Source organism: Dermacentor andersoni, chromosome 5 (genome assembly GCF_023375885.2).
Source record: "Dermacentor andersoni chromosome 5, qqDerAnde1_hic_scaffold, whole genome shotgun sequence".
Lineage (NCBI taxonomy): Eukaryota > Metazoa > Arthropoda > Arachnida > Ixodida > Ixodidae > Dermacentor > Dermacentor andersoni.
In genome coordinates this window covers 144,706,728-144,720,043 of record NC_092818.1, presented here as the reverse complement: position 1 = coordinate 144,720,043, position 13,316 = coordinate 144,706,728, and the positions used below count along the sequence as shown (strand labels likewise).

Genomic DNA, 13,316 nt, shown 5'->3' with positions numbered 1-13,316 from the left:
AAGACACTGTCTAGCTGGGGGTGTGAATGCGTGTAAATGCGCTCACCAAACAAACCGCAGGCAGATAATGGATCTAAATGTCCTCGTGCACGTTTAACGTGCTTTCTATATAAACTATATGGTGATGCCTGGCTTCACGTATTACGTACCATGCTCCAAAATGTTTTGCAAGATGCGGCAGCACAGTGATTGAAATCCTCGTTGTTGGTTTATCGCAGTGCACTATCATATAACATGTGTGCAGCAAGTCATCTTCATTAAAAATAATGGACGGAAGTTGTTGACTAATGATAGTTTTCTTTATACGCGTGCCAAAATTTAATTGTTGAATGGTATCGACGGCAAAAAGCTCCCCATAAACTAAACGACTACGATCGCGTAATCAGTGTTTTGAAAACTCGCTAATTGATCCTAAAACGTAAATGCCGAATTTCACTGGTAAATTTTGAACTGTACCGTTATTTTTCCATCTTCAAGGATAAATGCGCCCGTTTTTCTTTCGTTCATTTTTTAAAGATGGAGTTAATTCAAGGCTACATATGTCGTTGCTATATTTAACGAACTTTTTTTGAATGTGTAAGAGAATTGAACATCACATAACTGACGTATCATACGACAATGATTTATTTGTCAACTCAGGAGCCAAATGAAAACCGCTTCAAACCAAAACACTGAAATTTACGAGAGCAGATATGTCCCATACAATTGATTGAAGCGGCGAATTGGACGTGTTGGTGCATATTTGAAAAGGCGGAGCGCAAAAAGAAAGAAAAAAAAGAAAAAAGAGAAAGAGGCGGACGGAAACGAAACGACGAGGACGAGCATGTCTCGGCACTCGTCCTTATCGTCTCATCTCCATCCGTGTTTTCATTTTTTTTTTCTTGCGCTGCCTCCTTTCCATATATCCCATAAACCTAAGTGCAACAAATTCGGCGCGATCATACGAGCTTCTGAAATAAACTAATTATTCGATATTAGGGTTATGAGGTATATGCTTTCTCTTAACTAACGTAGAAGCACTTCCGGCGTACTTGCTTCACGCAGGTCTTTATTGAGGCTTCGTAGAATTATCCACTGCTATCGTGATAGCGCGCTTAGCGCGCGTGCTTGTTTCATGCGCATGCGCGCGTGCCCTTTTCTTTCGTTATCCCGTTCATTGTTCGTTACGCAGGTTCGGAGCAGCATGCCGATCGTGCAGCTTGGCTGCTAACCCGCGTAGCCTCTCGTGTGTAGCGTCGCGTACGTAAAGGTCGTTTCGATGCGGTGCGCAGACTCTCGCATCCTGTGCTACGACTGCAACTCGGAACAGGAGCCCCGCTGCCGAGACCCGTTCAACCACAGCGAGGAGAGCCTGCCCACGCTGAGGGAGTGCCAGGGATGCTGCGTCAAGATCGTCAAGAGGCACGGAAAGCGTACGTACGATCACCGTCTATCTATCTATCTATCTATCTATCTATCTATCTATCTATCTATCTATCTATCTATCTATCTATCTATCTATCTATCTATCTATCTATCTATCTATCTATCTATCTATCTATCTATCTATCTATCTATCTATCTATCTATCTATCTATCTATCTATCTATCTATCTATCTATCTATCTATCTATCTATCTATCTATCTATCTATCTATCTATCTATCTATCTATCTATCTATCTATCTATCTATCTATCTATCTATCTATCTATCTATCTATCTATCTATCTATCTATCTATCTATCTATCTATCTATCTATCTATCTATCTATCTATCTATCTATCTATCTATCTATCTATCTATCTATCTATCTATCTATCTATCTATCTATCTATCTATCTATCTATCTATCTATCTATCTATCTATCTATCTATCTATCTATCTATCTATCTATCTATCTATCTATCTATCTATCTATCTATCTATCTATCTATCTATCTATCTATCTATCTATCTATCTATCTATCTATCTATCTATCTATCTATCTATCTATCTATCTATCTATCTATCTATCTATCTATCTATCTATCTATCTATCTATCTATCTATCTATCTATCTATCTATCTATCTATCTATCTATCTATCTATCTATCTATCTATCTATCTATCTATCTATCTATCTATCTATCTATCTATCTATCTATCTATCTATCTATCTATCTATCTATCTATCTATCTATCTATCTATCTATCTATCTATCTATCTATCTATCTATCTATCTATCTATCTATCTATCTATCTATCTATCTATCTATCTATCTATCTATCTATCTATCTATCTATCTATCTATCTATCTATCTATCTATCTATCTATCTATCTATCTATCTATCTATCTATCTATCTATCTATGTGTCACACACACACACACACATTTCGCGCTGTGTGCAGTGTATGGAACACTGTTAAAGGAACCAGCGTTCGAACCGACGAACTGTGAACGTATCCGCTTCGTAAACTAAAAAAAAAAGCTTTGACGTGAAGGTTCGTTAGGTCGATCTAAGAATGGAACCACCTTCATACTGTCGTTGTTATGATAAGAATTAGTTGACATTGCATAGATAACAGCTACGGCACCCTTTACTCTGTGTACAGGGTAGCACACTCTTAAAGGGACCACTTAACTAGCATTCAGACCAGCACACTTTCAACGTATCGCCTTCATATTAAAAAAAATGCATGGTGTGAAATGTTAGGTCGATCTAAGAATGGAAGCAACTTCATACTATCTGAACCAAGTTATGCTCAACGTGCTGCTATACGAAAATAAGGCACGCAGCGGAACATTCACTGAGGCATATTTTTGCGAAAACTAATTTCTAGAAATAGTTTTTTTCCTTAGAACAGTGAAAGAGTGGAATGAATTGCCGCAATGTGTTATCAAGGCCGAAGACTTTTCAGCAGAACTAGAACGTTTCTTTTGTGAGCTATAGATAGCTGCAATCGTATCAGTGTACCTATTTTTTGCTGGTTTTAGTTCTGTTCTGTCTGTTGTGGTTCTTTTTTCTTGTTGTTGAAAATTGCTTCTCCATTGTGTTAGCGTTGTTACTTTTGCCCCTTTTGCTCGTTTTCGAGTTTATTGCTGTTATTTGCTGTTTCTCGTTCCGACAATTCCCTTCCTGCTAGGGCCAAAGAATTGGCCTGCAGTATGGTTAAATAAAAAATAAGAAAAATGAATACTGGCATTGCTGCGATAAGAATTGGTTGACATGTATACGTGACTGCTATTATTTGTACTCAGTCCTCGATGTTTATCACTTCGTAATTGTTTGTCATTTTGCTTCAAGTTTACGTTCTCTAGTATTAGTCGTTAGATAGCATTCCTTTGTCACCTGCGTTTTCTATGTGTACTGCAACATATTGAACATTTCATTGACTCTCGTCTGTTTTTCATAAGAACTACCCTCCGCAATGCCTTTGACACTTAATTTATGATAAATAAATAAATAAATAAATAAATAAATAAATAAATAAATAAATAAATATTATAGAGGACGCCTTCGAGTCAAAGCTTGGATGTAATACGTCTCGGAATGCTATTTTGACATTCTCTTTACCAGTGAGCCTCACTTACATGACGCTGATATTGATTCGCCTCTTAACCTACGTGTAGGATAAGAGGCGGGCACCCCAGCTCGGTGGAACAATAAAGTTTTCAATCAATCAATCAATCAATCAATCAATCGTCAAACGCGCAATGCACATAGCGAACCACGCGTGTTGTTTTCTGCACGATGCTTCATTTTAACACTTTCCCTGGGAATGACGTAGGATTCTTGTGAGGGAAACAATGCCCAAGAAGCATGAGGGGGGGGGGGGCGAGAACATTACACGGCGGTAAGTAGAAAAGGGACTCTTGTAATGCGTTCTTAATTATTTTTATTGACATGACTAAAAAGGAGATGTTGGCACCAAGAGATAGGGCTGGCTACTGATTTCTACGTGAGAAAGAAAAATATATTACAAGGGACAGACTATCACAAACGCAAAAGAAACACATTTTAAGACGGTATAAACACGACGAATGCTCAGAGCACAAAATGTCACTATAGAGAAAGAAGGAAAGCTTAAAATTTCACAAGCACAACACATACTGAAAACGCAGAATATCGTAAGCAGCGAAAATTGATCCAATATCAATGCTTCATAACGAATGTGAAGCACAACGTACAATATAACATGAACAATGTTAGCATATCATGAACATATCAACACACAATGAACAGGGAGGGGCGGGGCTACTCAAGCTGCTAAAATGCAGCTTCTTCCCGCTATCCTCAGCATTTAAGTACGTTATGTTCTGTACTGACGCACTGATGAGGCGAAAAAAGAAAACTCAATGTCAATCTCACTGTACAAAATGTCACAGTTTCGCCCGAATGGCGAAGCATTGACAGCGATAGCAAAGCGTTAAACAACTACAGGAAGTAAGATTCCTAGTTTTATAGGCCGTATAGTTTGCAGTAAACATTCGCGTACGAATTAAATTAACAAGCATAGTGCTACGCGCTCACCGGCAAACATGAACCGATATCACTTAGATCTCACGGTACGAAGCCTCAAATCCCCGAGAGCACGCCACAGATAATTAATTGCAGCGCCTTTTATACGACCCATTCAAAACGTACGTCAAGCTCAGCGCGGTTTCAGACACAAAAACGGAGATTAATCCACGTCACTGAAAGCGAAGGCGGCGGTCACGTGGTTTCACAAACGCCTTGAGAACCCGCCTGTCTGCTAAACACAACACCTCTTGTCTAGGATGTGTCTTATCTAGGACGTCCAGGATCTTGTCTAGGACGCGTTGACCCAGTGCACTGGTTGGAGGCCATACAATGACCGTGTGGCCGTAAGCTGCCAAATTGGTTTTTCCAAATGTGCACTTGTCTTGGAAACGTAGAGGGACACGCTCTCCCCTCTTGTCTTGTTGAGAGCTGAATGGACTGTGCTTGTGGTCGTACGGCCATAGTGTGTGTGTGCGTGTGTGTGTGCGTGTGTTTGCGTGTGTGTGTTTGTTTGTTTGTTTGTTTGTTTGTTTGCGTGCGTGCGTGCGTATTAGGTTTCGACGGCGTGATCAGTCTTCTTTTTCCTGTCCGAAGCCGTGCTGAAGTTGGCGTGCGTTTTGAACTTGTCATTAGGAGGTAACGGAATCATTTTTGCGCTTTCGGGGGATCGAGGCTCCGAGGAATAATTACTGCGTCAACGGCTATCCAACAAATCAATAAACACGAGACAAGATTTTTCTGTCTGTACACCTTTAAGACAAGGTAAGGCAAGGAGTTGCACCCTCTTTCCTGCAACACTGCGTAGATTTACTTCTTTCCTGCCTTTGTTTCCTTTCTCAGTTTTGCCACCTTTTACCCTTCGTCCTAATGGAGCTCTCAATAGAGGGCAGCCAACCGGACATTTACACTTGAACAGGCTAGGTGACTATTTGTCACTTCCCCGTCTCATAGGGGATAATAATAATAATAATAATAATAATAATAATAATAATAATAATAATAATAATAATAATAATAATAATAATAATAATAATAATAATAATCACTCTGGCTAAGCTTCCTGTCTCTACCCTTCATATTTCTGTCTCCCTGTAGCACCTAGGGAAGGGGTGAGAAATAGGGTTATGAGGTGTGACGACGGGGACCGACTGTAGGGACTGGCTATACGTACAAATTCCTCTCTAGTGGGCCTGTTCGGCTCTGGTGCCGCAACGAATCACGCAGTTCGTAGTTGTTCGATTCTGCCTCCTGTTTCGCGAAGCTTTCTTTTCTCCTCGAGTCACCAGCGCGGAGTTTCATGTCCAGATTTCTTCACAGAAATTTGCGCCGATGCACCTGTTCACGCATATTCCACATTGTGTATATATATAGCATTGCATTTAGGTCGTGCGCAGGGGCGGTCGCCAGCCTACGGCGCGCACGTGCCGAGAGTTGTCGGGCAAGTGGCCTTACACTTGACACGCTTGGTAACTCCTTGAGCTCACTGCGAGGAAGAACGCGCAGTAGCTGTATGGCCCACCGCAATCTCGTACTATAGCATAAGCCATCGCGTACGTTGCGGCTCCTGCCGTGCCGTATTCGAGAGCCAGATGCCGCCAGCGCTACAGCGCTGTAAGCGTGGTGCGCGCCCCGTTTCTGGGCCCATATCTCTGCAGCATCTCTTTGCGGTTTGAGTTTAGCAAGAGCGACCACGCCTCTGACCCTTTGGCGCCGTGGTAATCGAGGCGCGTAGCGGTGCGGTGCGTGCGGCGTCCAGGCGTGACCAGCAGCGCTCCCTGCCGGACTGTCCCGACGTGCTCGGCTCCGAAAGAAGCACGCGAGCGCGCACGCGAATCAGCCACGCGTTTAGTCCCGCCGGTAGGCGCTTGTTATGCCGAACCGCTGCTCTTCGGGGTCGAGCAGAACGCGTGCGGGCATTAGTTAACTCGGAAATGACCCCGCTCCCTTGGCGCATAAGCGTCCGCTGCACCACACCGCCGTTTTATACATTCACTGTATACGATCGGCTCTACCGTGCGAGGCGGTGTCTTAGGCAACGCAGCCCGCTGGTCCCTGAAACAGTCGCGTAATGAGGACATTACCGACGATACTTCTGGGACATGCAGATGTCTCTATAAGTGGCTTACAGTTAATTAATGCTCCGAGAAGGCGGTGATGCCTCCCGTGCTTTAAGGGACCGGGTAGAGAGAGAAAGCCTGGCTCTGTGGAAACAGGAGTTGTTTGAACACGCAACCCCCTTCCCCCAAGACACACACGCACGCACACACAGAATGCAGAACAAAACAAACCACTGAAGCAGGCTTCACCTCACAAAGATTCTGTTTACAGAGAAGCTAGCTCTCACGAATGCCGAGACCTAAGCGAGCTATACGGACGCGCGTATGGGCAGCTTACGAGGCGCGTCGCGATTACCTTATACAAGTCATCACCTGAAAGAACGAGAGAGTTGCTAGGTGTGTGCTGAGCTGGTTTGGGACATCAAAATGGCCTCATATGCTGTGCTCAATGGAAGAGGATCCTCATGGGGAAGTTATTAAGGTAGATGAAGTTTAGCGCTACGTTAAATGCGCGCTGATTGAATGCTTTTATCCAGAACCAGAGAAGCCACCATAGAAAGCGAGCTCGGATGGACTCGCGCGCCCTTTAGTTGCACAGTTAATCAAGGGACAAGTGTGTGTCCATGCAGACTTGCAAGTCTCTGCGTATTCGTTCTTTCTCTTTGTGAATTAGCCATCTGTAGATCAGCAAGCTTTATTTCATCTTCAATGACAGACTTACTGAAGGTCTTGAGAAAGAATTTACATGTTTGATGGGGACTGCAAATTAGCATATGTATAGAAAGTCCAACTACAGTTAATATTTACTCGCTCTATCTGTATATATACCCAAGTACAACTGAAAAAGAAAAGAAGTTCTGTTATTACGAAACTGTGACGATACCAAATTAATGTTTTGCGCTCAACCAGGCTGCATTATGGTGTTCCACATCATAACCTATCCAAAATAATTAAAGAAATAAAGAAATAGAAGACGCAAGCTCCAACCCATTTAGTCTCGGACCCTATAGCTGCAAGAGCCCCGTGGTTGCCATCCTCCTCCTGGGCGCGCGAACTCATTCCCTATTAGCACCTTTCACCACTGAACGACTCATCATATAGAGCTCCTGGCCTACACCGTTGTTACTGTACGCGTACACATATGTACAAAAAGCCCAACCACAGTGCCTCTCAACACTACACCAACCATCCACCCTCAATCCATTCGGGACTAGCTCACTACATCATCCGAAGTACAGGAAGAACTCATACGGCTCGTTTTGCTCGCCCAGCGCGCACTGGACAAGACCTGACAGAAACGCGTATGGCTTCCACAGAGCTCTCGACCATAGGGGCCAGCCTTCGGTAACGTTCACTCTGTCCGGAGTAAAACCACGCACTCAAGAGGAATACAACCTGCTCGACTAGAAAATGGCAACAAAACGCCAGGTGCGCTTTCCGGGCGATACCTCGCGGTCCGGACTGCGTCGCCGCCCGTCACCCCAAGCTCGGCGCGCGACATATAAAAATAGGGCGCGCGTCTCGCACTGCGACTTTGGCCCTGGCTCAGCCGCATTTAGGCGCCGCGCGGGCTAAAAACAAACACCTTCGCTCAACGGGAAGTGCGCTCGCGTGTACGTCTGTGTTTGTGTGTGGCCCGAACCCACGCGCGAGCGAGCGCTGGCGGCGAAGTTGGCACTGCGTCTAAACGGCGTGCGCGTGTAAAGCCAGGCGAGAAGTTAGTGCTCGCTGGTCGCGATGAGCCTACGCCTTCCGCATCGTGCGTCCCTACGATCGGCATCTCGGTGCTTCTCGGACATCGTGTGCCTCGCATGGAGATGACAGAAAAAAAGAAATGTCTGGGAACCCGCCGTGGTTGCTCAGTGGCTATGGTGTTGGGCTGCTAAACACGAGGTCGATCGCGGGATCGAATCCCGGCCACGGTGGTCGCATTGCGATGGGGGCCGAGCGCGTAAACACCCGTGTACTTGGATATAGGTGCACGTTAAAGAACCCCAGGTGGTCCAAGTTTCCGGAGCCCCCCCCCACTACCGCGTGCATCATAACCAGATCGGAGTTTTGGCACGTAAAAACCCCATAATTTTTAAATGTCTGGGAGGCCAACAACAACAACAACAACAACAACAACAACAACAACAACAACAACATATTGATTTGCTACACTACACTGGGTGTGACGGAAGGGGGAGGGCAGGAAGTTGAGAAGGAGGCGTGAACCGGGATTCTAAGTCGCAAAAACTACTCTTGCTCAAGCGCCGTCTGCGATTGGCTCGTCTCGTTACCACGCCACTCGCTGTTATAAGTGGCGGTCGTCCGAACGCCGGTCAATCAGTAAACGCTCTACAACACATAAGAAAGGTTTGTTAGTTCAGAACCGGATAGTATAAGCGCGCGAAAACGTCTTCGCAAGTCAATTCACATTTCGCACTTTGTAATGTAGCAAATACGGCTACTTCTTTTCACGTATCAATGATAAAAAGAAGTAATCACGTAAAGAGAGAAACGTCGCAGGTTAAGAAAATCAGTCAGGCAAAGAGGTAAGGATAGTAAATGAGGTGTGCATATAGTCAGAGACATACAGGAGCCTATAGCGATATATGTGTAAAAAAAGAACGATAACAAGGTGCAGCACGTGTCATGCAAACTCATGAAAGGTGTACAATGGAATAGTATAGAATAGAATATAATGTTTATTTCGGCGCAAATAAATATAGACTGGTAAACTTCAGTGCGTATAAGCCTTGCGGCTTGTGTGAATGACTGGGCAGTCTCGGCTCATGGGCACATTAATTATTGTAAAATGGTTGTCATCAGTAAAGGAAAGAGAAAGTACAGGAGCCTCGGCAATTTCACCAGATTACACGGAAGCTTGTGAACAATTTCACAATGGATAAAAAATAACACATGTGTAAGTAACCGTCCTACTAAAGGTAAATCATGCATAAAGTAAAGTACTCAAAATCATGAAAAAACACATCGGTATCATTCAAGTATGTACAGAGAAAAGGAAAAAAAAAGAACGTACTCAAAATTTAAACACAGTCCTGAAAATAAAAACATGCGCTAGAATGAAAAGTGCAGATGTCATTAACATTAGGTTGATAACAGCGTGCATGAGTTTGCGATGTGGTCGGAGATGTTCATGGCGCACAGATGAGAAAGTGTACAGATAGATAATACGCTATTATAAGTGCAAATAATCTTCAGTATAGGACAAAACGTACACACACATGGGAATGACGCCCATATGAGGTAATACGGGCATACAAATACAGAAACGGTGAAAGTGGGCTGTTCTACACACACATTCTTACGACCCGTGTCACAAATCACTTTCGCAAACGGCGTACGACATTGTGCAGTGCAAAACACCCCAGATCGGCGCATATAAGTACATGCGAAGTATGTCCGCGTGTTCTCAAATTAACGTTACAGTTTTGCTCAACGCTGTCAGCTGTGCTCCTTTCGATGGCCATGGTCCCTGCTGTTTCGCGAGTGAAAGAAAGTGTGAGAAAGATCGATAAGGATCACCTGTACGTGAAGTTCTTGTTCTAGCAGCCGTCTACGCATATACGTACGCGTACTATAGCGTGTTTGGAGCACTCGAGTCTGGTTGGCTACCCTGCGTCGGTGTAAGGGAGAAGGGAAAGAGACAGAAGGGAAGAGAGAGGGTAGAGACGGGCTGGTTAACATCCGTGCCTTCCTTATATCCCTCTCTCTGGAGCGCTCGAGAAGCAGATAAAGGAAGTCTTCGACGTCGCTGCCGCAGGACCAAAAGCGGTCACGACACACACGTCTTTGCCTTCAATCCTCGATTATATGGACTTGCGAGCGCACTCGACTCGCGAGAATCTCGTGTCTCCCGCGAGACCCTCGCCTTCCTTACTGAAGGTCAATACAGGGATTCACAGCCGTCGGCACACTGCGCCACAGTGCACGAGACAGTGGTTAACCGACTAGACAGCTAAAAAAAGAAAGTTAGATGATACTGAAACCTGCTCGCTGTATATAATGACGACGACCGTAAACAAAACAATAAAACTACTACAAAATGTTACGCAGATTCAGCGCGTATGGTGAAATATATGGGATGCTAAGCTTTATTGACAAGGTTAATTAAATTCTGTACGACTGAATGCGATGCGTACTGCTGCGTTAATTTCACACATTTTTTTTTATATTTATGGGCACCGCACAGGTCATAACATTACTGGCGTGCAATATCTATGTTTGCGGACTACACCGTTCACAAGCTATGCCGAAATGCGAACAACAAATCAAGCGGACGCCCAATGTGAAACGTCGATGCAGCGATGTTACGAGGTCGAAGGCGGTGTGTGATGCCCGTTGAGGGAAGAATTTTGATGAGAAGTGTATGTACACTGAAGCAGGACCACATATATAAATACATTTAAGCATTCTATACCCATTGTGTCACAGTGGCCCATACTCATCTGGAGGATGGACCAAGAACGGCCACTAAACCTGTGGCACGTATTCACTAGCCCATAATGGGGTAACCGAAATATAAGATAAATTATTTATAGAACTAAAGAACTAAGAACGACAAAAAAAAAAATGTGACTGATGGGGGTTTTCTCCGGACTACCGTCAGCTGCACTTAGCTCCTCGAAGAGGGAGGACGCGTGTCGAGTGAGCTCCGCGTTCGAGGAGCCTGCCTCCACTACTGCACTTATTCCGGCAGTCAGCACTACCAGGCCTATTAGGACGCGGGTGCGAGTCTCGCGGTGTATGTCGGTGAGCCTCGGTCGAGTCCACGTGCTGTAGCCCCGCGGTCTGCGCCACTTCTTACTCACCACTTTTCATCGAGGCGCCCCAGTCCAAAACTCTGGCTCAAAGCGGCAGCCTGTTCTTATTTTAGTGCTACGGTTTGTGTATCATGGGCAAGGGACAAAAACGTTTCTTTGAGCAGCGCCTCTCTGTTAACCTCGACGTGCTGGAGAACCCAGAATAAAGCTGACGTCACAACGACTTGGCTCTGAAGCCTGTGGTGTACAGGGACGCTCCATCTCCTCCGTCGCTGCAGCACTTGAGAGTGGCGCGGATGCTGGCGCCGGAATGTTGAAATAAATTTGACATCGAAAAAAAAAAGAAGGAAAGAAGGGGAAGACGCGAGAGGCTTGAGCAAACTGCGAACTTCCTGCTGTTTCCTTCTTGGAGCAGAGTTTCCTTTTTATAGAGGTATCACCGGTTAGCTTCCTGGCTCGTAATCATAAAGCTTCTATTTTGTAAGACCGTTTCCTCATTGTCTATAGTCACTCATGAGAGCCATCAGCATACCAACAAGAAGAAAGTCGCGACGATGGCCATTCACCGAAGCCACTTACGTAAGGAAAGTTTCGTCAATGAACACACTGTATTATATTTTCGCCTTGACATTCTTGACGTACCATCGCAAAGCGCGATGGAACGAAGAATGCTATAGGCATAACGTTAAGAGACAGAAAGAGAGTGGTTTGGATCAGAAAGCAAACGGGTATAGCCGATATTTCAATTGATATTAAGAGAAAAAAATTACCTGGGCGGGTCATGTAATGCGCAGGTTATATAACCGTTGGACCATTGGAGTTACCGAATGGGTACCAAGAGAAGGGAAGCGCAGTCGAGGCCGGCAGAAGACTAGGTAGGTCGATGAAATTAGGAAATTCGCGGGCGCTAGTTGTAATCGGTTAGCGCAGGACAGGGGTAATTGGATATCGCAGGGAGAGGCCTTCGTCCTGCAGTGGACATAAAATAGGCTGCTGATACTGCTGATGATGATGATCCTTGGCGTTAAATTCGAACCGCAATTATACATTACGCGTCACGAATGACACGCTAATGGCACTAGAGCATCGAAGCACAGCGTACACCCATGTCACGCACGCGCTTGCAAAGAGCGTTTAGACATAACACGATCGAAATTTGCGAGCCCCATTGGCTCCCTTCTGCGTGCGTGTGCGAAGGAGCCAATCAGGACAGAAAAAGAAGAAAGTTCCATCCCGTCGAGCTCGATCGCTATCGAAAGTGCCAGTGTAACGCTGTTATAACAGTTATCAATAAATATACACAAGAAAGTATATTCGAGGCTTATTGCTAAAACTGCATAACAGGCCGTGAGCTAGCGTATGTGTCAAGGGCACAAAAGGTAGGCTGTTGGCCTGCGATGTGGGGCTTTCTAACCTAGGGTTACTGTATGTGTTCTGTATACAGTCATCATCATCAGCCTGGTTACGCCCACTGCAGGGCAAAGGCCTCTCCCATACTTCTCCAACTACCCCGGTCATGTACTAATTGTGACCATGTTGTCCCTGCAAACTTCTTTATCTCATCCGCCCACCTAACTTTCTGCCGTCCCCTACTACGCTTCCCTTCCCTTGGAATCCAGTCCGTAACCCTTAATGACCATCGATTATCTTCCCTCCTTATTACATGTCCTGCCCATGCCTATTTCTTTTGCTTGATTTCAACTAAGATATCATTAACTCGCGTTTGTTCTCTCACCCAATCTGCTCTTTTCTTATCCCTTAACGTTACACCTATCATTCTTCTTTCCATAGCCCGTGGCGTCGTGCTCAATTTAAGTAGAACCCTTTTCGTAAGCCTCCAGGTTTCTGCCCCGTACGTGAGTACTGGTAAGACACATCTGTTATACACTTTCCTCTTGAGGGATAATGGCAGCCTGCTGTTCATGATCTGAGAATGCCCACCAAACGCGCCCCAGCCCTTTCTTATTATTCTGATTATTTCAGTCTCATGATTCGGATCT

At 44.8% G+C, this 13,316-nt stretch overlaps 1 protein-coding gene across 1 annotated transcript in view; it reads left to right on the top strand.

The window, feature by feature from the left end:
- qvr (glycosylphosphatidylinositol-anchored protein quiver) overlaps positions 1 to 13,316 on the top strand; it is a 47,870-nt gene that overhangs the window by 31,535 nt on the left and 3,019 nt on the right. Inside the window, exon 3 of the mRNA XM_050178838.3 lies at positions 1,272 to 1,412. Within this exon, the coding sequence (XP_050034795.1) occupies positions 1,272 to 1,412 (141 nt within the window). The remainder of the gene's footprint in view (positions 1 to 1,271; positions 1,413 to 13,316) is intronic.